Here is a 27,312-nt window from a genome sequence, read left to right as displayed (position 1 = left end):
TTTGCTGTGCCTAAGGAGGAAAAAAAAAAAATGGTACCCCATTAAAATGGGCTGGAGAAGAGGGCTTCTGCTGCCGTCCCATCAAGCATCTCCGAAAGGAGTGTTTTTAAGACAAGCCCTGATGAGATTGAGTCCTGGTTTAAACTGTGGTTGAAACTTAAATCTTTTTAGGTTTCTTTTTTGGATGGAATTTAAAAGAAGTAAGCACTACCAAAAGTTTTCTTTCTTTTGTTTTCTAACAAAAGTGGCTTTTCCTCACCAAAGGATCACCTGAATCCTTTCTGCCTGAAGCCTCCTTTAGGTTTTGATGTATTCTGGCTAGTAATGTTTCTCTTAAGAGCCAGAACATCAAACTTAGGAGCGAGCCTTTCCAAAGGGGGTACTTGGTATCAAAAACCAGGTTGCACGTTGCCTGCTTCATCTTCTAAATCACATAATTTATTCTTGAATATTATGAATTATTCATTGCAGGCGTAGCAGCAGGTGCCAGACTGTTTACACGAGGACGCTGTTATATTTTTCCACCTTAATATTGCGGGTCCTTGCCGCAAAGCTGTGCGGACGAAGGTTGTTGGGAAGCTGGGTGAAACTTGGGTTTTGTGTGAATTATCCAATTTGCTGTTTAGAAGTTTGCCCTCTTTTTTTTCTTGCTATTAAGATAAAGTTTTCCTTAGCCAGTGCAGAACAAGTTGGGGGTTTTGGGGTGGTATTTTTTTTAGCTGGAGCATCATTCCCCTAAGAGTGGGACCCCAAAAATGGGTCGTGATGCCCCGATGGGATGCTTGCTCGGGACCTTTCGGACGCAGCCGAGCGAGCCGGCTGGGCTCGCCTTGGATACCCGCATCGCTCCAGACGACCCTCCACAGCACCGGGATGGAAATTCCCCTTTTTCACCCCAAAACCAGCCCCGATGAGGATTTCTTGTCGAGGACTCGCTGTGTGGCAGCCATCTCCGCGGGCTGCTCTCTGCTTTTGTTTATGTCTGGTCGAAAACTTCTTAAATTTACTGGCGAGGGAGTAATTCTAATCCTTTTCAATGAGATCAACGGATTAGTGTCTCAGATGCTTATAAAATTGTAAGGATTAGCCGAGCCTTTTTTTTCCCTCCCTTTTTTCTCTCTATGCCACGTAACATCGTCGCCACATTTTAAAAGGGGATCTCTGTGCTGTTACTAAGAGCTGAACCAATTTATAGGAGCCTTTGCGAATCCAAGTGTTTAAAAACAATATCTTCATCCTCTCCCTCGCTCGCTGTGGCTTTTTGTGCAATATTAGGGATTTTTTTTTTCCTTGTTTTCCAGCATCCCTGACACCAAACCACGGTAGCCGTTCAGCAGATACGTTGGGTTTGCGTGGCTTGGCTGCGTTGCGGCGCCCGTGCGGGTAAGTAGGGAGATGACCCGAAAGCTTTCCTTGATAGAGACTTACAAAATCGCGTATTGAGATGAGCAGATCCTGAAAATGATGTTATTTCACAAGGTTGCCCCTTATTGCAAAGGATTCAGGCTTTTGTGGTCCATCCCCAGAGGGGAACGTCGCTTTTAGGAGCGATGGGAGCGGGGTGAAACTCCACACACCCCACATTCCTGCATTCTCTTAATTATAACCCATGCTTTCATTAGGACGAGATCACTAACCGGCTCGCAGGGAAAACCGCGCACGGAGCTGACGTGGAGGAGGGTTTAGTTCAAACCCTGTTGCTCTGCCTCCTCTCACAACGTTGCCCCGCGCCTTTCCCTGCAGGGTATTTTTTAAATGCCTTTTCTGCCGGGTCAATGGCTGCGCGGTCGCTTGACCTGCGTGAGCGAGGCAATCCCGAACTGTCGAGTGGTAGGAGCTCGAAGCCAGGAATTTCTGGCCCCGACCCAATATACTTTCAGAGGCAAGCTTTTAAATATATACAAAGACAAGCTCATAATTTCCACTATACTAATGAGGCCGCGGTGTTTTCATTGAAATGTGCCAATAGCCGCCGCGGTGGTATTTTAGCAGCCTTGTACTGTGAATCCAAATGTGATTTAACATGGCAGCCCCCGCGGAGCGGAGGAAAACTGGCTTCTCCCGCTGAATTTCAATGATGCCTCTCGGTAGCGCTACCCGAAAATCCCCGCGGCGGTGGGACCTTCCCTTGCGTTTCATCTCGACGTGGGGTTTTCCCCTCAAATGCCACTGTTTTGGTGAAGATGAGGAAGGGTAGGAATGAGTTGAAAGAGGGATAATGATGTTTGAGGAGGGGAAAGTCTTGGTTTTAACGACTGGCTTTAAAAGATACGCGGCTGGCTGGTGCGAGGCGGCAATTTAATAACCAGACTGGCTGGAAGTATCTTTAACTCATAGTAAAAACCGAACGCGAGAGCTCCCAGGCATCATGTGCTCTCTTGACCTTTAAAAAGACACTCGAGGCAGCCTGCCTGCTCGTTGCTAAGCCGACTCGTTAGTGCCACTCATATATTTTGCCTTCTAGTAGGCGATTCAGCGCCTGGGAATTTGTAAAGATCCGACAGCAAACTATTACATGCCTGAAAGTCGTGTTGGTGTTTTTTAGCTTCGCTGCCCGAGGAGGCCCCAGTAGCCTTGAAGCGGTCAGAAAATATTTAGCAGGTTTTGTTCGGTCGGCTACAAGAAAAATGTAAAGTTTAAATAACCCTCTCAAAAGTTGTTTGGTTTTTTAATTTTTTTAAACAAGTCCTGCATCAGGAGCACACCTGTAACTTGGAGTTTTACTTATTTAGGGCTCAATTTATGAGAAACCTGTGTAAGAAGCGACGTCCTTGGGCAAAGGCGGGGTGCGGGTAGGTCATGGTGAAAATTCACGCGTGGCTGTCCATCACCTCCCGGTTACAGACCCCCAGGGTGCAGGTACCCCTGAATTTTAAGGTCCCTTGACTTTCTCCATCCCACCAAGGTCAGGCCACGATGCTGGGGAGAACAGGGGAGAAGGACAGTATCTGCACCGCAGAGGAGGAGATGCCTGTGCTGGGTTTATGCGTATTTATCTCCATCAAGCACCTTGCTTGGCCATGCAAGCCCAGGAGTGGAAAAGTTCAATTTTCCATTTCCAGCTAAATTTTGAGATTTTTATGAACCTTGCAGCCGTCTTTGCTTGTGCCGATCCCGTGGGAGTGAAGTAGTTTGTGTCCCGTATCCGTATGGCTCCAGGGAGGGGTTTTTTGCTGAACTCTAAAGCGTTGCAAAATCCCCTCGGTCTCTGTTAGCAGAGCAGAAGGAACGATAAAGAAAAAATATTCCCCCAAAACCCAGTGCTTCTGTTAAAACCAGAGGAAGGGCAGGCCGACTGCGCAGCTCATTTTTCTGTAAGTATTAGAAAAAATAGCAAACGGCAGTGACGTGGCATTAGTGTAAATTCCCAGCAGGCTGAGTTTTGAGTTTGTTTGGGTTTTCCTGAAGGCTTTTTGATGCTGTCAGCATCTTAAAATACAAACCTTGCAAAATCGATGTGGGATTTGGGGGACGGCTCCTCTGTAGGATTTGTTTTAGTGACTTTTTTCTGGTATCCAGACACCAGCTTTTTCTCTCTTCTGCATCCAGCTACCTCTTCTCCTTAATTTTTACCACAAATATAAATGATGCAATTAAAAGGGTCTGCAGAGAGCATTCCTGAGGACTGAAATCCAGGATCCGGGAGCAGACGGCAGCAGCATAAAGAGGAATTCTTCCCTTTCTGGCCTCATGCTGCTTTTCCACCACAAGGCTTTACAGCCATCTGGATCCCCTTTCAGATTACGCCCCCCCCCCCCCCCAAAAAAAAATCCATAACCTAGCAACCTTATTTAGTGTAAACGAGAGCATTATGCCTTCCTGCGTCCCAAATTGTGCTTGGCTCCTTTTACTGCCTTTATAGGATGACTGCTAGCAGCTGCGATTCCCATCGCCGGCGCAGGGTGCCTACCTCCAGCAGGATTTTGTAGGGATTATTGATCCCTGGGTGTTGCACTGATTTTTTTTTTTTCTTTTTCTCCCATTAAAGGAGCTTAGGAAATGGGGAAAAAGGTTTCAGGAGGTCATTTAGTCCATCTGCTTCTCAATATAAAAGAGCAGAGAAGGCTGGTCGCTCTTCTGCTCCGCAGAAAGCGATTTGCTTTTGTTCAGCCTGAAGACGACTTGATCAAAGCGAGGTTTCTCTTCCAGATGTGATATTTCAGGAGCCCCTGTTGCTTCCCCCGACTCGGTGTCATCGCCCAGGAATCTGCAAATTCCCCAGAGGGTTTAACGCCAACTTCTCTGGTCTGGCCCTTCGACGGTGTAGGCTGAGTGTTTCTCGCGGGGTTTCCAATCCGCTTTCCCCAAGGAACCCATTAATTGGGGAAAACTCTGCAAATGAAGAAGAGCAATCGCAAATGAAGGTGGAAACTTATTTCCACCAAATTAAGCAATAGGGGCAGGGGGGCTGCGACGTGCGGTGTGAAGCTGCCCACCCCACAGTGATGTCTGACTGCAGCCCTGGATTTCGGTGCTTTGCTTGGGCTAAAACACACCCACGTTTAATAACATGCGTGTTATTAAATTTTTTAGCACCTCAGCCGTATGGTACGGGGCGACGGTGCTCCGTCGAGCGCGGCGGCGGCAGGCAGGGGTGGGGTGATGTGGTCCCGTCACCGTGACCCCGTACGCAGTACCGGGGGGCTGCCACCTTCTGCTTTCACCGCCGTGAGTAGGAACGGGGCTGGGGGCAGGAGGAGGCAGCGGCGCTTCCTTTCTCACCACGCTTTTGGGAGACAGAGTGACCTCCGCAGGCCGTGATATGGGATCTGGGGTGGAGCTGCGTGCCAGGAAAAGGGGGGGAAAAAAAATTTAAAAATCCCCAAGGCCAAAGGGAAAAAATTCCTCAAGTGTTATTTCATCACGGAGAAGCAAACCGAACCGTACTCGGGCAGCTTGTGTGCATGTTTCGAAGCGAGAAGCTGCCGGCTCCACTTCAAACCCTCCTGATAAGTGTTCATTTCTCATTTCTGCGATCCGATGGGAGCCCAAGCAGGATTCTCCTCCAAACTCTGCCTCCCCCCTCCTGCAGACTGGATTAAAAAGTGCTATTGATTTTTTTTTTCCCCCCGTGTTTATTTTTGCTTTTTTTTTTCCCTGGAACTTGCAAAATCAGCCCTGAGCAAACCTCTGGTTTGCCTTTCCAATGGCACTGGGTGAAAGCACTTGACTTTAAACTCGGCGATGGGAGTTGCAGCTGACCTATTTTCTGCAAGTTTCTCTGCCAATGCTAGCAAAAGCTTTTTCACATTTAAAGGTGCTCTTCTGTGTTAAGGTTGTGGGATCATTTGTCTGTTAAACTGTCCAGAATCAAAAGCACTTGCTGAAAATTGCAGCGGTACCGGTTGCGCTGCCAGGTATTTCTTTCGTTACAAAGACTTTTCTATTTTTTTCCAGTGGCTGGTTGCTCCGTCGCATTGTCACATCGCTCTGTCTGTGTCCCCCTGCCCAAAGGCGGTGGAGAGGGTTAAGGTTTTGCGCTCGGTGTCAGCCAGGGAAAGCAGCCAGGAAATTTCCTGATTCCAGTTCAAAAAAAGCATCGGATTCACTCTCGGGGAGAAGGGATCAAAGGTTCAAAGCGGTTCTCGGTTGGAGGTCAGTTTGGTTTCTTGGTTGTCCAGGCACACAGCAAAAATCCACCGCTGTCCCCCAAACCTGCACGGAGCTGAAATGGGTAAAGTAAACAGGTTTTTTTTTTTTCCATTTGACACCCAAAAATTTCTTCTGTTCCCCACCTGCGGCGCAGCATCGCCCCGGACGAGCTTTGCTGGACCTCAGTACGGCTCTGCCCCGCGGTGTAAGGGACCGCGAGGGACCTGTCGGGATGCTCTCCGTTCCCGGCACGCTCTGCCATGCAGTTGTTAATCCTGCTAATCAATAACGCTGCCGAGCTGTGCGCTGTCGCTCCCGCTCCTTCTCTGCTCGCGGCTGCCTTTTTGCGGTGAAGGAGGTGGGTCGGGTTGGACGCTTGGAGCTGGCGCTGGATGCAGCCAGGCTGTGGCCTGACACCGTCCCCGCAGAAGCATCATAGCTCTACTAAAATCGCAGCACGCCGAGATTTTTTTTTCCCCCTGCTCTCAATCCTGCCGTTTCCCCCCATTTTCGGACGGTAAAGGGCATCGCTCCTGGCCGGAGCGGTGTTGAGCTTTCCCCAGCTCCATCCCAGGCGAAGGCGATGCGGCCGCGTGGCATCTCGGCGTCTCTCAGGTGACAGCGATGCTGGTTTCGGGGGCCGGCTCTGCAGCTGCTTGCGATTTTCCCACTGCCACGCTGCGGATTCTGGCCCTGGACCGGCTCCAGAGGTGGAGCTGAAGGAAATTCCTTCCAGCTGCTTGAGGTCAGGGCTTTGCTTTTCTTTTGGGGTTCATGACGGGGGTTTTTCTGCCTGCGAGTTAAAAGCAGGCACCTCTCACTGCTGCGTTTTAAACTCCTGGAAAAAATCTTTCTTTTTTAAAATATTATCCTTTTAGGCATACCCATTAAATAACCTTTATGTTGTGGATTTATTGCATGGAAGAATACCCCGCTTCACAGTACATCTTGGGGTATTTCAGCAAGGTCTCGTCAGCTGCTCACAGTTTAACTTTCAACCGAGTTAATAACCGTTTTGGTTAAACCTGCATAAAACACGTTGCGGACTTGCGTAACGCCTTTGAAACTCGAGACGCCGTTTGCGCCCGCTTGAAACCTTTCCCATCGATAAAATACTTCAACTTGGAGTTTCGCCACGGCTTAGCATTTTCTTTTCCCTGAGATTCGTGGTTTCGATCGGGCAACAGGAACCTGTGTGTGTCTGGCTTTGTTGAGTTTTTAAAGCTCAGTATTTCCTGGAGACGGGTTGGCTTCGCCAGCTCGGCCGGTGGGATGCTGAGGGGGCTCAGACCGCCAGCTCCGTCCAGTTTCCCCAGTTAATGGTTCAGGAGGTTCAGACCAGCCGGGGTTTGCTCTGAGTCCTTGTGGAGGAAGTTGTTTGTCTCAAAAACATAAGGTAAATTCCTCTGAAAATAGGTTTTTATTTACAACAGCAGAGGCAGAAACATCCCCTCCGCCCAGCGCATGGGCTATATTTAGGTGTGATGTACAGCGCTCGAGTGGCCCCTTTGTGTGCTGGTATTATAAATAAATAATAATAAAAATAAAAAAAAAAGCACGAGCAGCTCTTTTTAATAAGTGAAACCCAGAGAAGGAGCGCACGGTTCAAATCCACGTGGCAAAGCAGCGGGAAAGAAAAAAAATCTACGGCTTTCAGCCCGTGAATGATGCTCGTGGCATCACCTGCAGTGGAGCAGCGGCATCCCTGGTGTCGCCCCCCGGCCGTGGGGACCACGGCTCTCCTGCCTCGCTCCCTGCCTCAGTTTCCCTGCCTGTAAGAAGGTAGTTGCCTCCTTTATTAATCCCTTTGAGATCTCCTGATGAAAGCTCTGGGTAAGAGGTTGGCCCCGCTTATTAAGCGCATTAAATGCTTGCAATGATTATAATAGGGATTAATTTGGCTAGGTGGCTTATTTAGGTTTGCCTTTAACAGCCCAACTTGTAATCAAAGCGCTGTGAAGCCGCCGAGCTAATGCTGACCTGTAACACTTCCTGACTTCTCAATACGCCATTAACCGTAACTTGGCTTTTAATTAAAGCTTGTTTTCGTAGTCGTCGAAGAAACAGGGATGTGCTCGGCCCCGCGCGGCTGATTCATTGGAGGGAGGAACGAAGGAGGAGGCGCGGAGCCCCGGTCGTTCTGCTTTGTGGCGTTGCCATCCCCGGCTCTCTCTGCGTCCCTGCGTACGGCCCCGTCGCGAGGACACCGCCGTTGCTTTTCATTTTTGCAAGCTGTTGTATCGTTAAATAAATACCCGCCACTTCCCTCTGTGCTGCAGCCTGGGAAAGTCAGATTTTCTCTCCTTTCTTTAGCCAGAGGTGGTTTTGTTTGCAATATATATTGCAAAGAAATATGCATGCACATATATATATATTTTTACTTTTTCTTTTTTTGATGTGCACTTAAAAGATTTCCCTCCAGCCAGCCCTCGGGACTCCTGTAGGGCATCCCTGGTTCAGGGCTTTTTCTTCCCACTTTTTCCTCAGTTTTATCCTTCAGCAAACTTATTTCTTCTGTCCTGAGCGCTGCTGGCCGGCAGGCACCCTTCCCGGCTCTCGACATTTCGCGGTCCTCTCCCCGCGATTTCACGCTCTGCGGGGACGCGCAGACGTGATGGACCCCGGCGCAGTTGGAGACCTTGGAGACATGGGGCCATTGGGCAGGCGCCTACCCCCGTTCCCCGCCGCTTTGTCTCTGCCATCCCAGCAGCTCATTTTTCAGATGAGGAGCAAGTCAGCATCTTCCCCCCCCCCGCCATAACCGCACACTGTGGAGAGGGTCGCATCCAGCCCTGGGGAAATGCTCCCCTCTGTAAGGTTTCTGGGGTAGCAACCCCCTTTTCCCCGGCAGCTTGTGCCCCGCATCCCGGGGACCGTGGGGACCTGCCAGGGCTGGTGGGTGCCCCAGGAGGGGCATCTGCCTGCTCTGAAATGCCTTGGCTGTGGAGAGAGCAACAGGGAGGCTTTTGTTCTGCACCAGAAACTTTTCATCCTTCTTTACGGCTCCTTTTTTATTTCTTTTGGCTGCGCTCTCGCAAATCTGAAGCAGATTAAAATACAGTTCCCCCCACCCCCCAAAAAAAACCCAAAACCAACCCCAAAGTTTGGCTGCTTAAAATCATCAGATGTCAGTGAAGTCTTTTAAGGTTAACAGTTTCCTGGATCCTGCGCAGGCTAACTGATTTTTTCCCTCTAACCTCCGTGTTTTTTGCCATAACGTTTCTCAGCTGTTGCAGCAGGAGGGAGGGAGGACCAGGGTAGCTCCGATGTGGAGAAGGTTCTTTCACACGCGGGCTGGATGAATTTAGTGTGGGACTTGCTGGACTTACACCGTAGGGGACCAAAGGGTTGTCCCCGGCAGGCTGAGACCCTGCGGTATGGCTGGCAGGTAGGTGACAGCATCGGTGACATCCTTTTGGGGCAAAATATTAGAGAAGTGGTATGGTTGGAGGAAGAGTAGGATGCTGTGGGTGGGACGGAGCTCCGTTTCTACTGATGGTTTGTTTGCCGGGGGCTGTGATGGTTTGTAGCTGCGGCTGAGGTCCTGGGGACCGGTGGAAGAGCTGCATGGCTCGGCTGGATGTGACCGTAAGGAATTTTTCTGGCTCGATGAGATTTGCTGCCCTAAATCCAGCCTGGATCCTCCTTACCCTCCATCTCTGCTTTTGGGCTTGGTCTGCTGCGGCATCTCCTGGTGGGCGAGCTGAACCAAAGCCCCTGGCTCTGGTAAGAAGAGCATCACAAGTTAAAGGAGTTGTAAAGGACAAAAAAAGAGCAGTCTGGTGCTGGCTGGTTTTGTTGCCTCTTCTCCAAGAGTGGTCTCTCCTTCCTTGCCAAAAATGACCCCAAGCTTTCTTAGATGGAGGACGTTTGATTTCCTCTTGGGTGGTTGAGGAGCTGGAGCCGGCCAACCTTGGCCAATGCCAGTGACTATCAGCACAAGCCCCAGGGCGAGCAGGGACAGCCGGAGCCTTGTCCTCCGGCCGAAACATCCTCTGTCACGTGAGCATGGCCAAGGGGAGAGCCCACGAACTGTCTAAAATCCCTTTGACCCAGCAAACGGCGCGGAGACGAAAACCAAACCCAACCCTACGCAGCAATGCTGAGCTGCGCATTAACTCTGCCGGAGCCAGGAACAAAGCTTTGGGGGCTGAGTTTTGGCTTTTTTTTTGATTTATTTGCAAAGCAAAACAGCTTGACTGAGCGGAGCAAGCGTTGGTGGAGGAGCGTGAGCCGCCGGTTGGTTGCTGTGCTGTAAAATCCCATCCCCACCAGCGCTCGCAGAGGGGTGTGCCGGCTCCCCAAGCTCTTGCAGCATTTCCACGTTGGCCAGGAGAGTTTCTGAACATGTGTGTTGGTCTCCGGAGGCTTTAATCAAATCCAGGCTTTAGCAGAAATCGCCTTGAAACTTCCAGCGAGCCAAAGAAACCGAAAGCAGCCGGAGCGAGGAGGCTCTCGGGCGGGCGTTCGGCACCGGCGGAGATGCTGCCTTCGGCGAGGGGTGCGAGGAGGGTGCGGGCGAGGGGCTAGTGCTGGCGAAGCAGCGGGGATGAAAGGTGAGTCTGCTCCCTGCGTAGCACCGGGGGAACGTGCAACGTATGTATGAGCAATGCCTATAAGATGGGAAGATGAAGGAAGACCCAGCGGGTTCGGCAAAAAAGGGGGGTGAAAGGGAAAAGGAGATGCAGGAGTGAGGATGCTGCTTGGAGAAGGGGCAGAACGTTCAGAGGATGCTTTGATTTTTTGGAGCATCGCTCCCCGGCACGTTTGGGGTTCAGGTCTCGCGGTCTCCCCGCTGTCTTCTCACCCTGTGCAAAAATTGGGAGCCACGCAATTAATGCGCTGTTGAAAACTCCCTGCTCCAGGGGAAGGTTTTGTTATCCCGTGGTAATTTTATTTGGGAAACAAGGTTCAGACTTCAGGTACTTTCCCTGCTTGTTGTGAAATTTAATTGCGCGTCCAGCCCTCTCCCGTGGGCAGAAAGGAAAACAAGGCATATTTTTTAACTTCCTTTTCTAAGCTGGGGGTGGGTGAACTTTATGCCTGGTCAGAGACAGTTGTGATCGTTCGAGGGTGAATGGTTGGGAGGGTGATTGCGATAGAAAGGAATAAGAAGAAGCAATAATAAACACATGCTTTCCAGTTAAGGGTTTCAAGCATTAACGTGAGGTTACGGCAGCGAGGGGGTTTTTATGGCGATACAGAGGCATCGGGCTGGTTTTCTGCCTGACTCCTGAAGAACACTCCGTGAAGGTTATTGTAAAATATTAGTGTCCTGCGCGATAAAACTAAAATCATGGGAGAGATCATACGCTGAAGTCGTTCTCCCAGGCAGCTGCTTGTGGCTTTATTGGATTTCTCCGAGGGGAGGGAGGTTTTGGTCACGCGTCCGAGATGCGGTACGTCGACAGCCGACATCCTTGCATCTCCCTCTTTGCAGATGCTTCGGGGTTTCGCTGGGGGGAAGCAGTGTGGGGTTATACTGAGGAATAAAGCTGAAATCCGCGAAAATGCCTTTATACCAGCTCTCATGTGGCAAAACTGTATGGGATTCAACAAGGCTCAGGGCCGGGTCCTGCACTTGGGTCACACCAACCCCAGGCACCGCTGCAGGCGTGGGGAGGAGTGGCTGGAGAGCTGTCTGGTGGAAAAGGACCTGGGGGTGTTGGTTGACAGCCAGCTGAACATGAGCCAGCAGTGTGCCCAGGTGGCCAAGAGGGCCAATGGCATCCTGGCTTGTATCAGGAACAGTGTGGCCAGCGGGAGCAGGGGGGTGATGGTGCCCCTGTACTGGGCACTGGTGAGGACGCACCTGGAGTGCTGTGCTCAGCGCTGGGCCCCTCAGCCCAAGGCGGCCATGGAGGGGCTGGAGCGTGGCCAGAGCAGGGCAGCGAGGCTGGGGCAGGGGCTGGAGCACAAGGCTGGGGAGGAGCGGCTGGGGGAGCTGGGGGGGCTCAGCCTGGAGAAGAGGAGGCTGAGGGGAGCCCTCATCGCTCTCTGCAACTGCCTGAAAGGAGGCTGGAGCCAGGGGGGGTCGGTCTCTTCTCCCCAGGAACAAGCGATGGGACGAGAGGAAACGGCCTCAAGCTGCGCCAGGGCAGGTTTGGGTTGGATATTGGGAAAAACTTCTTCCCCAAAAGGGCTGTCAGGCCCTGGCCCAGGCTGCCCAGGGCAGGGGCTGAGTCTCCATCCCTGGAGGGATTTAAAGGATGGATAGACATGGTGCTTAGGGACATGGTTTAGTGGTGGACTTGGCAGTGCTGGGTTAACGGTTGGACTGGATGATCTTAAGGGTCTTTTCCAACCTTAACGATTCTGTGATTCTATGAAAACCAAAGTCTCTTTTATGACCCCTATAATTTCCAGCAGCGCTGCCTATGGCATGGGAATGTCCTTGTCCTTTCCATCCTGCCTGGGATGCGCTGGGAGCGTGTTGAACCCGTGCTGGTTCCTGTGCGTGCTCGATGGTTTTGGAGGGGGGATTTCTACGGAATGAGGAATGGATCTTGGAAACCAAGGGAGGGGAAGGGAAGAAAAACCTCCCTTGCTACAAGACTTTCTGGCTGCTTTCAATATTTTGGCCTAATTAATGAGGGTTTGGGGGCATTGGCTGCAGCCAGGGCTGCTCGGATGCAAATCCCCGCTATCCGTCCAATGCAGTATTTAACTCGAAGGACGATGTGTGTAAGGAAGAGGGGAAATAGCTGGAGGAGAAGCTCACAGCGGGAGAAGAAAAATCCCAGCCCCAACTGATCCAGCCCTGCTTTGTTTTCAGTGTTGCTGAGCTGGGGGCTGAGTTTTGGGCAAGGATGCCTTCACCCTGGGCTGGCCGCCCCTCCTTCCCCCCGACCTGCCTTTGGAGGGGCCGCTGGTCTCCTCCGAAGGGCATCCTGTGCTGCCGAAGGAGCCTCATGTCCGTGTGTTTTCTCCCTGTTTCCACAGCCTACCCATGAGCTCAGACTTCCAGCATTACAGTTTCAGGATGCCGAACATTGGGTTCCAGAACCTGCCTCTCAACATATACATCGTGGTTTTTGGCACGGCCATCTTCGTCTTCATCCTCAGTTTGCTCTTCTGTTGCTACTTGATCAGGTAAGGGAATTTTCCCCGGCTGCTTTCAACAGCTGCTTCAGACCGAGCCCAGCACCGATCCCTCCATCCCAAAACAAGGATGGCATCACCATGTCTTGCCAAACTGATATGAGCCATGAGAGAGGTTTAATTTTCCCTCATCGTCATGCTCAGCCCAACGTTCGTCCCTAATAGAGCCAATAGACCCAGTGCAAAGGCAGTGAGTACCGAACACCGTCTGCCCAACGCATCTTGGAGCTACCAGTCCCGTAGGGCGATTACATTATCCGCTTTAAAAACAGGCGATATATTTATGTGTATGCTCCAACAGGCATGAAAACATGGTTGGCTTCTCAAAAAGACTGGAAAGGGATGTTTTATGGTTCCTGCTTTCTGCTTAAATGTTTCAACACGTTTTCCTCTTTAATGAGTAACTTGTGTGCTGTGTGCTTAAGAAATGTTTAATACCTGCTCCGTTCGTTATTGTACACAAATTGCTCATTCAACAGCGCAGTTTAGAGATTAATGGTGCAGAGTTGATTTGTTAATCTGAACGATGGGGAGCGGGACAGGATGGTTAAAGATTGTTCCAATTTGGGGCTTGTTTTAATTATTTTATGGGCCACTGGGGAGACAGTTGGGCCACGAACTGAGAGGAGAAACTGTTCCTGCCTGAGGGAAAGCGAGAGGCAAGTGGGGAAAAACTCGGTGCCTGGGAGTCGGGGTGGCGATGGGGGCAAGTTGTGCCGATAACCCGGGATGCAGGACCGGCTGCGCCAATCCCTGCGGCCAGGAGCAGAGGGCATCGCCCTGCCGGCAGCGGCTGCCGAAATCCTCTGAGCCCAGAGCTCTCCTGCCGAGTTGCAGAAGAGCTTTTCCATCGCTTTTCCCTCCCCTCTGGCTTTTCGGATGGCCCCAGCTCCCTGCTGGCCGTGCATCCATCACATCCTCTCCCCCTGTCCCTGTCAGACAGGCATCTGGTCTCTTCTTGCACCATGGAGGCTGCGTCTGGCTGGCTCACAGCAGCCAGTCCCACCAGATTTTCTATCCAGAGGGTGTTAAAAATGTTTTGTCCTGCTTTTGTAGACTGGGGAAGCAAGATTTCGGTGTCACCTTCTAAATATTTGATGATTTCCACCTATTTTCATCTCTGTGTGAAGCAAAACCTCATAAAACTTGCAGGTGAGCCCAAACCTAGGCTTACCCAGGGGTGATTTGGGCTGCCTGGCCATCATATCTTTGCTTTTGCCTGCGATTATGCACAAGAAAAGGGTGTCTGAAGATGCAAGGCATCTGTCCACCCTGGCAGATAAGGCAGAAACAGGTCAAGGGGTCATCACCGACCAGGCGATTTATATCTTGGTGCTCGATGTTAACAAGGTCTGATCTGAGATATTGCATCTGCGTCCAGTGTTCGCATTTTAACTGGGATGTCAGTGGGAGGGGATGCAAAAAAATCAGACAAATGGTATTCAGAGGGCTCAAGGACGTGTTTTGCCCAGATTGAGCTTGAATCTATATGGCTCGCTTGCAACATGAAGAGGTGTTTGGACTTTCAGAGTATTTTCCTGGGCACCGGGTCTTGCTGGGTGTGTTCTGCCCCAAAGAAGAAATAACAAGTAGTAATGTCTGGAAGATCAAGCCAGAAAATCTTTAAATTTAGAAGTTGGAGGTGTGTTGTAAGAGGGAGAGTGAGTAACCTGTGAAACAAGCCAGCAAGGGAAGTGGCAAGTCCTCCGTCTCTTCATGTCTTCAGATCAAGACAGAGGGCCTTTCTGGAAGAGACGTTTTGGCTCCCATTCCTAGGAGTAACGAAGTGCTATTTAATGACCTATGATAGATGGAAGGTCGGATTAGATCATCTAATGATCCCTTTATAGCCCTAAACTCTATAAAGACTCTATGAATCGCCCTTCAAACCACCGCCCCCAGCTCTATTATTGGCAAAATGGTGCCAAACAAGAATCCTCCGGCCCTTGTTTTGGAGGGTTTTGGCTGTGCCGACGTGCCCCAGGAGCATCCACCTCCTCTGAATTTGCTGTGCAGTCTCAGATTATGCGGGGTATAAAAGCTGGAGCTTTGGCGTGGTTTGGAAAGCCTTGCAGATGGACAGCAGGATGAGGACCACGCTCCTGCAAGTGCAGAGCATCCCAAATCATTGTTCCGGGAAGGGTTTGCTGTATTGCTCCCCTTCAGTACCATTTAACGCCGAAGCATTGCTGGTGCCTGGCTGCATAGCGAGCAAATACCTGTAGCCCTGTGGCAGGAGCGTTTGGTATAAAAGGTAAAACATTGAATTTAAATTGAATTTTTCCCCCTCCTGAACCAGCTGCTAAAGCCTCCTGGATTACCCCACGCATTCCTGACGCCTTCTGCAACGAGATGCGTGGCTTTAATACAGAATTACATCTGGAGGCCATGTAAAAGAGAGGTGTTAATTTAACAAGCAGATGCAACATGGATCGCACTGCGTCGTCACAGAAAAACCGACCCAGGGCGGAGAGGCACGGGCAGGGATGGACCCATTGGGAGATCCAGGGCTCCGCTTGCACCCACGGGGATTACGTGCAGGTAATGGGCTCGTGGCTTTCCCAGGCCCTGCTTAGGTGCAGAGGCAACGCAGCCCATCCTCTCCCTCTCCCTCTTCTCTCGTGACTCACACATCTGCAAATATTTGGCAAATAAGGAGCGGAGCTTGTGACACCATCCTCTGGGCCCTGGTTCTCATCGCCTGCTCCGGATCAGAGCATCCCGCTCAGCCTTCCTCCGTATCCCCGGCTGGGGAGGCATCCGGAGCGTGGAAAAGCCGATATCTGGTGTATGTACCCCTAATCGCAGAGCTGACGGCGTGAAATGAAGGATGCGCCGGGGAAGAAGGGCACGTGGGCAGCGCTTCGCAGCTGTGTCCATACAGAGCGCGCTGCCCGCTCCGATGGGAGGAAGAAGTGATGATTTTAATCGGGTTGGCTCAAAAGGGAGTCCGATAGGAATTTCAGCCAAAAGGAAAGCAAGGATTATCTCTGTCTGTGCACAGTCCAGGCAAATCTTGAGCTCTTCTGCCTCTGCAGACCACGCCGGTACAAAGCACAGGCCCCACCCTTGCGACTTTTTTTTTTAAAAAAAAAGGGAGGAAGAAAAAGGAAATGAAATTTTGCAGGCAGGTGTTTGTGTCTGATCTCTGCTGAATTAATGAAAGTAATAACCTCATGTCGCCTTCGGTCCCCTAAAACCCAGCTGGGAAGGATGCTGAACCGAGCGACGCCGTGCTTTTCAAGCATTTGAACGACGTGCACGCTCGCCCTGGGTGAACGCTGCCGCATCCTCTCTGCCCGTGCTTTGCTGCGGGTTGTACGGGGTTCGTCTCTGCCCAGACTAGAGCGGCTCAAAGTCTACGGGAGACACGGGGCACGTAGCCCTTAAAAAGTCCTTTTTTACAGGACTGTTTCCTTCTGCATTCGAACCTGCCAGGATCAAACGCAGAGGTTGGGTTTGGAGAGCCCAAGGAGCCGGGCTGGGGAGAGCGATGCGGTGGTGGGGCAAAGAGCCAGCACTGGCACCTCTCCTCTTTCTACGCTAAGGCATCAAATAAGCAGATCTTGGAGGTAAACCTGCAAAAAGTTGTTTCCTCTGCATTTTATTCCCATAGTCATTCACTTGCTATAGATGATTCGGAGTCACCCAGAGAAACGAGATGCTCCGTTTCCTTCGGGAGGCATGGAAAGCTTGGGAAGAGATGACAAAATCCGCAAGAGGCGGTTACGAAATTCAGAGATGGGTGACGGTGTGCGCGCACGCACGGTCTCCAGCCGCGCGCTGGCTTTTAAGATGCTGTGTGGTCCCTTACCTAAACCAGCCATCTGCCAGAAATTCCTCCGGAGCCACAGCTCTTGACACGAGATGGATGAAGCCCTGGGTCCGACAGGGAATAACGCTTGCCAGGATCCGGGGTCTCATTACAACAGCTGCGCAAGGTCCGACCGGGATCCATCTGGCCCAGGATCCTGGCTTTGAAAGGAAAGTGTGGAGGAGCAGGCGGAGCTCGCACGCTTCGGGACCAGATGTGCTCACGCCGTTCCCCATAACCTTCAGGGAGGTGTTTTATCTTTTTTTTTTATTACTATTTTTGGCAAAGTTTCCCCATACAGCCTAGCACCAACCCATGCCGTTGAGCATCCGCGCTCCTCCAGCAGCACGGAGCTGCAGGGATCCATGGCCAGGTGGTCGCTTCTTCCATGTCGCTGGTCCAGTCGCCTCCACGGCGTCCACAGATGCTTGGGCTTGTTCTGCTCAACACCTTCCCTCCGCTGGCTTTGGCTCATGGGGGCCAAAGCCTCGGCGGCCTCTCGGTGCTCTGACAGATGCTTTTTCCCGTGCTAGGAGAGTTTTTTTTCCCCTCGTACGCGGTCTCCAGCCGCGCATCTTGCTTTGCCCCATCTGTGTTTCATAACCGGTTTCCCAGACGCCGGGATCCCTGCGGATCGGGCCGGTTTCATCCTGTTTTCTCCATTGTTCGTGCATCTTCTGCTCGTGTTTCTGCTCGGGGTCGTTGGCGGAGGGATGCGACCCCAGCGTTCTCCTTTCTGCCTGCTGCAATTTTATCCGTGGCTCTGCAGGCAGGTTCCCTGCCAGGCAGCATCATTAGAGGAGGAGGGATGGCTCCCTGCTAAATTCGGGGCTCAGGAGCTGACTTACTGCAATTCTCTCTGCAGCATTAAGCTGCATTTTTACCCATTCCTCAACTTTTAAGGCCCACGACGTTTTAGGGGGGTGTTTTCAAGCAAAAAAGGACAGGAATATATTTTTACATCCTATTTTTATAACTCGCCCACTACAGCCTTGCGGGATCAGAAAGCCTCCGAGAGCTCAGGGTGAAACAGCCAGGGTTTGAGACAGCCTCCAGAATATTTTCGAAGTGAAATTACAGGCAAGGGGGTTTCCCATCTGAAATCGCACTCGAGGCTGGCTGGGGAAAATATTCCTATGGCTGTCCAAGCCCTGCAGACACACGCTGACATCTTATTCAAAGTCCTTGGCCAACTCTTTAGCCCTGGTGACTTCCCTCTTGAGTGTTCAGAGCACTTCACTAAATGCCGTGTCTCCTAATGAGAAGCAATATTAGTTGTTGTTTTTTTTTTTTTAATGTATTTATTTTAGGAGCGTAGTCAGCTTCTCCGGCCAGCTGATGCCTGCAGACCGCTCCGCCAGGCTGTGGAAAATGGGCTGCTGCTTGTTCTGCTGTGGAAAGATGTTTTATTAGTAATAGTTTGAACTGAAAACTACGGAGGGATGTGATGTGTTTTTGTGTTTGCCGTTTCGTTCGGTCCCCAGGAATGGGGAGAAATGCTCCCACCCCTGCCTCCTGGGGAGGGAGGGGATGGGACCGGCCCTTTGCTTGTGGCCTCAAATTCCAGCTGCCACCGGCCGGACATCCCACCACGGCAGGCGTTTTTGGAGTAGATTCATCCCCTCCGTCTCCATCCCTTGATTTGCTCTGGGAATGGATGCTATTGGGGGGAAAAAAAACACCCTAAAACTCAAAATTGTACTGAGCACAGTGCTTTGAAAGGTAGGTGGGGGGAAAACAGCTTATAATCCTGATTTTCCTCCACCGCCACGTCAGGTACGGCCCCAGCTCCTGTCCTGGGTCATCGCCTGGGCTTGTCACCCCATCCTTGAACATAGCACACCCCCGCCTGCTCTCCTGATAAAAACCCCCAAAATCCCACGATATAGGTTCGTTCTCCTGTGGTTTTTGGCAGCTCGTTAGCTCTGGTTGTTAAATTGCCCCCTGTGATAGGAGGCGAGAGACAGAAGACATCCCATTGCTTCTCTTCCAAAGCTTTCTGCTCCGGTGGTGTCTTCGGATAAATAGCCATCCTCTGTGTGCTCAACCAGCAGATGACCTCTTGTTGAATGCTTCTTCCTGAGAATTTGGGAGGCAGAAGCAGTGCAATTGAGCTTATCCTTGAAGATAAAGCTGCGTTTGAGGAACCCAACATCGCCCGAGCAGCACGATGGGGGCTTCAGTGGGAAACCTCTGGGTGGGGAGGTCTCCTTCCCCATCCTCGCTCGAGCAGGAGCGGAGCTTTCCTCGGGTCTGAATACCCATCGCTCGAAAGAAGGTGCTGCATCCAGTCTAGAAAACATTGGCAGCAGAAGTGATTGGAAACTGGGGGTATTTATGGCAGCTCCTGATTTACGCAACAGCTTTTGCTGGTCTTAACGGTGCAGGTGATGTCTGCGTGGAAAATTAGGGAGGTCAAAAGAGGAAAAGGGGAGAAGGTTGCATGCTTCTGGATGGAGACGGTGCCTTCCCAGCTACAGGGAAAGCTGGCTGTTGCTTACATTCGTCGTTTCTTGTGGCCATTCTTGTTTCCGAAATGAAAAATTTTAAAAAAATTAAATCTGGAAAGGAGGGGAATGAAATGTTTGAGGTATTGCAGTAATCCTCTTTTTTTTTCTGCCTGTCTTTACGTTTCTCCCTGTTTTGGTTGCAGGCTCAGACATCAGGCACACAAAGAGCTTTACGCCTACAAACAGGTGAGATGATACAGAGTACGTTGTTGTCTTCTTCCCTTCTGCTTAGTGCCAAATCCACGTTGGAGTAGTCACTCCGTCAGGTTTCCTTGTGCTGTTCTTCTTCTTGGGAGGCTTTTGGTCTTGGAAGAGAGGTTGTAATACCCGGGCAAACTTCTGTCCCCGCTGATTTAATTTTTTCCTACCAGCCGGGCGCCGCAGGAGCGCCTCTCACCTGTGAGTCTGCAGGTCGCTGCGTTTTCAGACGAGGTCCCTGGGCAGTGGGGACATCTCCACCCCTGGAGCACCTCAACTGGGCAACTTCTCCAAACCCTCGCCTTATTTCCCGCTGGTGAGCAGTGATGCCGTCGCTTCCCCAGCAATCAAACAATGTTTTGTGGGGTCTGAATCTGCTCCCTGGGTCGGACCCGGCTGCTCTGGTCCACCTGCAGCCATGGGGCTCTGGTAGGGAACACCGTCACCTCGGCAAACGCCAGCATCCTTGTTGAAAATAAGACGGCCAAGAGATCGGTGTCAGGCTGCTGCTTCAATCTCCTGTTTTCTCTAGGGCTTGTGTAATTTTTCTGCCTCTGATCTGCTGTTCGAGCAGGAAACTGGGTGGAGTTGGGCTGATATGATAGGATAATACATAGTTGTCCTGGACTTATCGCCCTCTCCAGATGTTTAGCCTGCATGAAGTGAAAATGAAGTGGCAGACGTCTGCGCAGGAGCTTGTTGCACAGCGTGGGAGCCTGGGAGGTTTAAATTCGGGAGGAGACCTCCTGGGTTTGGTCCTGGCGTTAGTGGTTATAGCTGTGCCAGCGCTGCCTTCCTCCTGCATCTGCACGGGGGTGAAGACTTGACGCGCTCCCTGGCTGCGCGGGGTTTACTGGGGGTTTCCAGTTCTACTGGGACGCTAAATGGGATCTCAATTTACGGAGATTTTTGCTGCGAACACTCTAGGCAAAAGCTGTCCTGACCCCGGCGCTCTGTCTTACAGGTTATACTCAAGGAAAAGGTGAAGGAGCTGAACCTACACGAGGTGAGTACATCCCTGGGGCGGTAGCCTAGCGGCAAAGACCCCCTCACCCTCCTCTTCCTCACGCTTGGGGAGGGGATGGGGGACAGACAAAGGCTGGCACAGGTAGGAAGGTACAAAAATTCAAATTTAACTCCTTCAGGAGCAAAACGCACGCCTAGGTGTGCCGGCATCGCTGCCCGCTCGCTGCCAGCAGCGGGGTTTGCTCCGGCCTCTTGCCCGGTTACAGGGAACATGGTGGGGGCAGGTTAACAGCGGCCGGCAGCTCCATCTCTCCCTGACGCACCTTTTCTCTTCCAGAAAGTCTCATTGCTTGTTAATGCGGACGGTAAAAGCACATCTGCAAAGAGGGGCTGGATTAAAACCACCTCCCTTCTCCTCCTGGGTCCCTTTAGCTTTTACTGCATCATTATTATCTACTGCATTATTATTAGTATTATCTATTGCATTATTATTATTATCTATTGCATTATTATCTATTGCATTATTATTTTTATTATTTACTGCATTATTATTTTCACCGTGATAAAAAGCCGTGCCTAAAAGGGGAGGCAGATGCAGGCCAGGCCGTGTATAAACCGTGTCCCTTGACGGTTACGTCCCCTCCAGCCCCGCTCAGCCTCGCCGCCATCAGAGCGTGACGATATCCAGCACATCTCTGCCGGCCGCGTTACTCGGGCAGAGTAAACTCTGCCGGGATTTAATTGAAATCAAAGATAAACACGTTCCCCGGGCTTCTGCCCCTCGCGCGCCTGGTTTGCAGCTTTGCAGAGAAGAGCTGGCTGGAAGAGGCAGGCAAAGGGGTCTCTGCTTGGGTGTATTAAGTATTAAAACCACTTTTTCCAGAAAGTGGAAACCCCTGGGGGGTTTCTTCTCGGATTTAGGAGGAGGACAGAGCCCTCGGCAGCCATAAAGCAAAGCCCCGGCGGACTTTGCATTTAAACTTTGCAGGGGGAATTGCACCAGCGACTGCCCCGTCCCCGCGATGTGGGCACAGCGGTGGCTCCTGGCTGGGTCCCTCGCGTGAAGGAGTTAAGAGGATCTCCGAGGCTGAAACACGCCTCGGAGTAAGGATGTTACCCTAATCCACCCCTACCTGCCCGCCCCTTGAGGTTTAAGGCACGTCAGTTGTTCTCCGCAGGTTTCCAGGCTGTTTTGGGGCTGAGGGTCCCTATTTACAAACCATTTTTCGTTCTGAAGTCAAGCAGGAATCTGCTGGAACCCTGCTTCAAACGCCGGCTGGATTTATTTCCCCTAAATGACAACAAAAATGCCCGCCTGCATCCTGGACCTGAGTCCGCTTGTCTGTTAAATACCAGCTCCATTTGTTTATAAGCTGCTATTTTATTTTTTTTTTAATTCCCTGAGCAGAGCAAGGGGGTTTTGCCAGCACAGAGACTTAAAAGCACTTCCCAGGGTGAGAAGCTCGTTGCAGGGGGGATTTGGGAGCGTGCCCGAGCCGGGAACGGCAGCGATCACCCTCCGTCCTCCTCCTCCATCACCTCTGCTCCCAGTTCTCCGCAGCTTTCCCAGCCCAAACGCTTTCGGGAAGGAGGAGGGGTGCGTGGGGAAGGGGATGGAGCAGCTCGAGCTCTTCCCCGGGATTCGGGAAAGGCTGGAAAGGATTTTCTCTGTCTCCCTTCAAAATATCCCTTTTTGGGCATTTGGATTTTGGTATTTACAGTAAGCGGTTCTGGAAAGCGGAGCACGGGGGGGATTTTGCAACACCACGGGGTGGCTGCCAGGGCTCGCCCGGAGCCTCGCAGAGGGGAAAGTCCCCGCCGAGCTCCTCAGCCCCATGTTTCTGCGTTTATGTTTCCTCTTTTGTTTTTTTTTCCATCACGCTGCCTCTTCTGGGCTTTCACGAGGCTCAAGATGCGTGTGTGTTCCTCGGGGACCAACCCCAGCCGCTACGCCAGCATTTGCTCGCTCAATAAAAAAGCCTCTGACGAGCTTTGGGTGGCTGGAAAGGATCGACGGGCGCCGCGTTCCCGGGAAAGCCGGGAGCCTCCCGCGGTGCTTGCCAGCCACTTGCCTCATCCCCAGGGCTTTTGGCAGCGGGGCTGGCCCTTGTTTCGGACTGCCGGAGACTCCTAGGCTGGGGGGTTGGGAAAAACAGCTGGGAATATCCAAAATCCCCAGGAATATCCAAAATGTGTCAGGAAAAACTGACGGTGTGGGGGAAGGAGATTTTTGGCTGGGTCTCTTGCCTGCTGGCAAAACAGGGATGCACCCTTTGCCTTCTCCTCTTCCCAGAGTTATCCCTGCGGATGCAGCTTGATCCCAGGGACCAAGCAGCGGCCTGGATCTGTCCCCTGCACCCTAAAGCCTCCCGGCACATCAAAACACATCCCAGCCTCGCGGCTGCTGCTCCAGGGGGGCTTTGGGGTCCCCTCCACCGGGGATCCCCCTCCACCCTGAGATCCCAAAGGCCGGGCAGCCAAGCGTGGGAAGGCTTTCGGGGGAATTTCACCCTGCTGCGACGCAGAAACCTCCCGAATGTTTCTTCTGCAGCACAGGGAGCAAAAAAAACCAGCTGCTTGGTCAAAACAGAGGGTTTATGGCAAAAGAGGAGGTTGCTTTCCCTTTGGTGCTGGGAGGTATTTCTCTCCCCACTCCCAGCGTATCCTTGTCGCCATCAGAAGCCAAATTGCCCTTTTTCCCCCCAACCCAAGGCAGGGATGAGGCGAGCGCCAGGGAGAAGATGGAAACTGGCCAAGGGCATCGCTTACAGGGAGGTTTTTGGCTGGTTCAGAGATGTCCACGTAGTTTTTGTGTGCAAAAAATGCTTCCCAGCAGCTGACTCCCTTTTCTCTGCCTCTCAACATCTTTCAGATCTGCGCCGTTTGCTTGGAGGAGTTCAAGCCCAAGGACGAGCTGGGGATCTGTCCCTGTAAACATGCCTTCCACAGAAAGTAAGTGCGGGGAGCAGGAGAGCGAAGCCGAGTGCCCCAAATCCTGCGGGGAGGCTCTTGGTGTGAGGGCTGCTGGTGCCGCTGCTCCTCGCCTGAGGAGGTTTAGATTCGATATTGGGAAAAACTTCTTCCCCCAAAGGGCTGTCAGGCCCTGGCCCAGGCTGCCCAGGGCAGGGGTGGAGTCCCCACCCCTGGAGGGATTTAAAAGCCGGGGAGATGTGGTGCTTAGGGACATGGTTTAGTGGTGGCCTTGGCAGTGCTGGGTTAGCGGTTGGACTGGATGAGCTTAAGGGTTTTTTCCAACCTTAACGATTCTATGAATCTTCCCACCCCAGTTCCAGGGGAAGGAGGGGAATTACAGCAAAAGCCCCTTCTTGAATGAATTTGAGCATTTGGAACAGCAAAGGTCCAGTCGTAAGCTGGCAAAACCACTTCACTTTATGTATGTATAGACTATATATTCCAAAATGTATAAGTACATTTGTGTGTGTGTGTGTATATTTACAGATATTTTATTTATATGTGGTTATAAAATATATATACAGAACCACTGGAACAATTAAAATTTCTTCCCCGAAAGGGCTGTCAGGCCCTGGCCCAGGCTGCCCAGGGCAGGGGCTGAGTCCCCATCCCTGGGGGTATTTAAAAGCCGGGGAGACGTGGTGCTTAGGGACACGGTTTAGTGGTGGCCTTGGCAGTGCTGGGTTAGCAGTTGGACTCGATGAGCTTAAGGGTCTTTTCCAACCTTCACGATTCTGTGATTCCATCAAGAGGCTCCCCAGGGACGTGGTTGCAGCCCGAAGCCTGTTGATGTTCAAGAAGTGTTGGGACAACGCTCTTGGATATGGGCTGTAACTTGTAGGTTGCCCTGTGTTGAGTGGGGAGTTGGCCTTGGACGACCGTCGTGGATCCTTTCCAACTCAGGATAGGCTGTGACTCTATGAAAAACGTGTAGATACAAATTTTATAGAGATATATATTTTACAAAAATGTAGAATGATACGAATTTTATATGTGTAATATATAGACGTTATATATGTATGATGTATATATATGATGTAGAGATGCATTTTATATATTATATGTTTATAAAATGCACATATGCATATATACCTTTTGTGTATATATGTATTTCAGATATTTTGTGTGTTTACATTTTTACATATTTATATATTTATTTGCCTTTAATAATATGTAATATATAATAATAATATAAATAATATATACTAATAATATAAATAATATATAATAATAATATAAATAATATATAATAAATTGTATATATATAAAAAATATAGTATAGGTACACAAAAAATCCATGTATATACACACACGCGCACAAAAATGTCCTAATAAAATACACAGGCACCTAAATGGCGAATTAAAAATTCAGCAGCAGCAATGCTCCGGGGGGGGTGACACGGATCTGAGGTGGCGAGTGGTCCCCGGGCCGTGGCCCGTCACCCGCTGTGGTGGCTACCACCCCTAAGGGGACGAACTGGGGGGGGGGGGCGTTGCAGCAGCCCTGCCCTGACCCCCCCCGTGTCTGCGTCCCCCCCCACAGGTGCCTCATCAAGTGGCTGGAGGTGCGGAAAGTCTGCCCGCTCTGCAACATGCCGGTGCTGCAGCTGGCCCAGCTGCACAGCAAGCAGGACCCCGGCCCCCCCCAGGGCCCCCTCCCTGGTGCGGAGAACATCGTATAGCTCCGCCGCCCCGGGGGCTGCCCCGCTGCCGAGGGGGCCCCGCCGCCGCCCCGGGGGACTCGGACACAACCAAAGCACTACGGCACCAGCACGGAGGGACAGGCGAGGACGCGGGCGGGTGGGCGCGGAGCCCGGAGCACTTTAGGGGGGAAAACATCCCCGCCGGTCGAAGCGGAAGAGTCCCGCGCCCCCAAAACCTGCCTCCGCGCCGCCGTGCCGGGATGAAGGGTCTCGAGCCCGGGCTTGCTTCCTCTCCACCGGCGCCCCGCCAGACATCCTTCTTCCAGCACATCCCTTCTCCAGCACGACGTCCACCGGGAAGCGGCGCGGGGCACGATGGAGCGGCATCGAGCCACCCGACCTCCCCCCGAACGCCCCGGTACGCCTTCCAGCCCTGCTGCCCCTCCGCCGCCATCAAAAACAATGCCCAAAATGCAGCATCGCGGCTGGTGCCTGCCCCGTTCTCCTCTTCGCCGTTCGTTTAACGAGGTGACCTCTGCCTTTGCCATCCCTGCCTAGAAAATGGGGTCACGCTGGGGTTCGGGCCGCGGTTTGGTGCCTCCTTGGCGCCCGCTGCTCCTCCGAAAGGGCTAACCGGGGCAGGGAAGCCGCTGTCGCCCCCAGGAGAGGGCAGGGCGGTGGTGGCATGGGGTCTCGTGGGCTTCGGTTACCCAACTCGCCCTCCCTGGGGTGGCCGCCCCCCTCCTCGGCGCGATGGGCTACCTCAGCGGGGCCGTTGGTCCCGCCGACGGGCACCAGCCTGGCCTAAACCAGCAGCGGTGAGAGCCGGCAGCCGTCGCCTCCTCCTCAAAACTCCGGAGGTGAGGGGGGACAGGCAAAAATCCTGCCCTTTGCGTTCATCCCATCACCTCCAGCCTGGCCCCGGGGGGTTTCTGGGCGAGCGACGCGCGAGCCGGCAGCGTTTCGCCCTGCCAAAACCCCCCAAACCCCCCCGCCGCTGGGGGCCCCCGCGCCTCTCCGACCACCTCGCGGGGCGAATTCGGGCACTGTAGCAAACCCCCCCCGGCCTCCCCTTCCGTCTTCGCAACCGTTATCCCCTTTTTTTTTGGCGGGGGGTGTCAGTATTACACGGCGGCGGCTTTCCCGGCCCCCCCCCCTCCTGTAAATACTGGGCGACTCCCCAGACTGTTTATGGAGCGTGGAGCCTCATAGACGTGTTTGTACACTACGAATTCTGCAGCAGAATATTTTTTAAAAACGTTCGCTGGGGTTTTTTTTTTTTTTGTTTTGGTTGGTTTTTTTTGTAAGCTATATTTTTGTATATTTAATTGCTATTTTAAAATTCTAATAATGCGTCTTTTTTGCTAATCACACTATTCTTAAGGAAAAAAACGAGGAAAGGAAAAAAAAAAACAAACCCAACCAACCAACCGGTTTGCATGTGATTTGACTTGAAATGTAAATAAAAGCAGGTTTTGGAAGCGGGGGTGTGTTTGCAGCTGGGAAAAGGAGCATCCCTCCTTGCCCGGAGCCTGGAAAACGGGGTGGTTTGGGGCTGGGGGGTTCCCCGTGTCCCCGTCTCGGCAGCGAGGCTCTGTCCTGTCCGGCTGTCCCCCGTCCGGCTGTCCCCCGTCCGGCTGTCCCCTGTCCGGCTGTCCCCCGGCGGAGGGCTGCTGCCCTCTAGTGCGGAGCTGGGTGCTGGGGCCGGGTCCCAGCTGGAGATGTCCTGCGTCACCTTCTCCAGGAGGAAAACACGAGGAGCGACCTTCTCGCTGCCCTCCTCCTCCTCCTCCTCTTCGGGAGGCTCCGGCCCGTCGCTGGGTGAAGATGCCGGCTGGCGGGACAAGGGGCGGCCGAGCCGCAGCCTGGATCTGGCACCAAGAGGCACAGAACACAAGTTTTGCGCTGGAGAGGCCTTGCGTTCACCTCTCGCCCGTACCTCAAAGGGCCTCCGCGCACCCATCGACGCCCGCCACCGAAGGACTCTGCCGGCAAACCCCAAACCGCCGCCATCTGCCCCGGAGCGCTGCTAGGAACTGGCTGCCAACAGCGGCACGCCATGGCCTGAAAGCCCCGAGGCCTGTGGAGGGAGGGCTAAGCTGCAAAAATAAGCTCAGACCCAAGTCGTGCGGAAACCCCCCTCCTCTCAGCACCAGGCCTGGCCTAGCGCGTGGGTTTTAGTCAAACCGGGTTTAGCAGCCCCTTTGGAAGGCACCTGGTTGACGGCAGTACCGGGGCAGCGAGAAGGGAGCCTCGCTACCCAGCCACGGCCAAATACTAAATTTTTAGGGTTTTTTTTCCCCTCCATTAACATGCTTTGAAATGCAGCTGCTTTCCAGAGAGCAGAACATGCAGGGAGGGACGAGCGCTCAAGGATGGCTGACAGTTATTTTTATTAAGCTCCTAAACTCAGCTGAAAGGAAAGCTTACCCCCGTTGCGCCGGCACCTTGATGCTCATCGAGTGTTTGGCCCTTCGCGCTGGAGCTAGGAAGAACGAAACGAAGACCCAAACGA

General features: G+C 52.2%; 1 protein-coding gene across 5 annotated transcripts in view; it reads left to right on the top strand.

The window, feature by feature from the left end:
• RNF24 (ring finger protein 24) overlaps nt 1-26,802 on the top strand; it is a 33,273-nt gene extending 6,471 nt beyond the window's left edge. For 2 of the 5 annotated variants that reach the window (XM_087737528.1, XM_087737524.1), the window contains exons 2-7: nt 1,302-1,383; nt 12,535-12,684; nt 19,161-19,203; nt 20,180-20,221; nt 23,054-23,133; nt 24,698-26,801. In XM_087737528.1, coding sequence (XP_087593654.1) covers nt 12,542-12,684; nt 19,161-19,203; nt 20,180-20,221; nt 23,054-23,133; nt 24,698-24,836 — 447 coding nt within the window. In that variant the 5' untranslated portion in view covers nt 1,302-1,383; nt 12,535-12,541 and the 3' untranslated portion in view covers nt 24,837-26,801. Of the gene's footprint in view, nt 1-1,301; nt 1,384-5,486; nt 5,675-12,534; nt 12,685-19,160; nt 19,204-20,179; nt 20,222-23,053; nt 23,134-24,697 lie in introns of those variants that run through there. The other 3 variants (XM_087737527.1, XM_087737526.1, XM_087737525.1) reach the window with 3 other exon arrangements.
• The last annotated feature ends 510 nt before the right edge of the window (nt 26,803-27,312 follow it).

Source organism: Nipponia nippon, unplaced genomic scaffold, assembly GCF_047370975.1.
Source record: "Nipponia nippon isolate SJK-2023a ecotype South Korea unplaced genomic scaffold, ASM4737097v1 scaffold_6, whole genome shotgun sequence".
In the NCBI taxonomy this organism is placed as follows: Eukaryota; Metazoa; Chordata; class Aves; order Pelecaniformes; family Threskiornithidae; genus Nipponia; species Nipponia nippon.
This window is presented reverse-complemented; position numbering and strand designations above follow the sequence as displayed.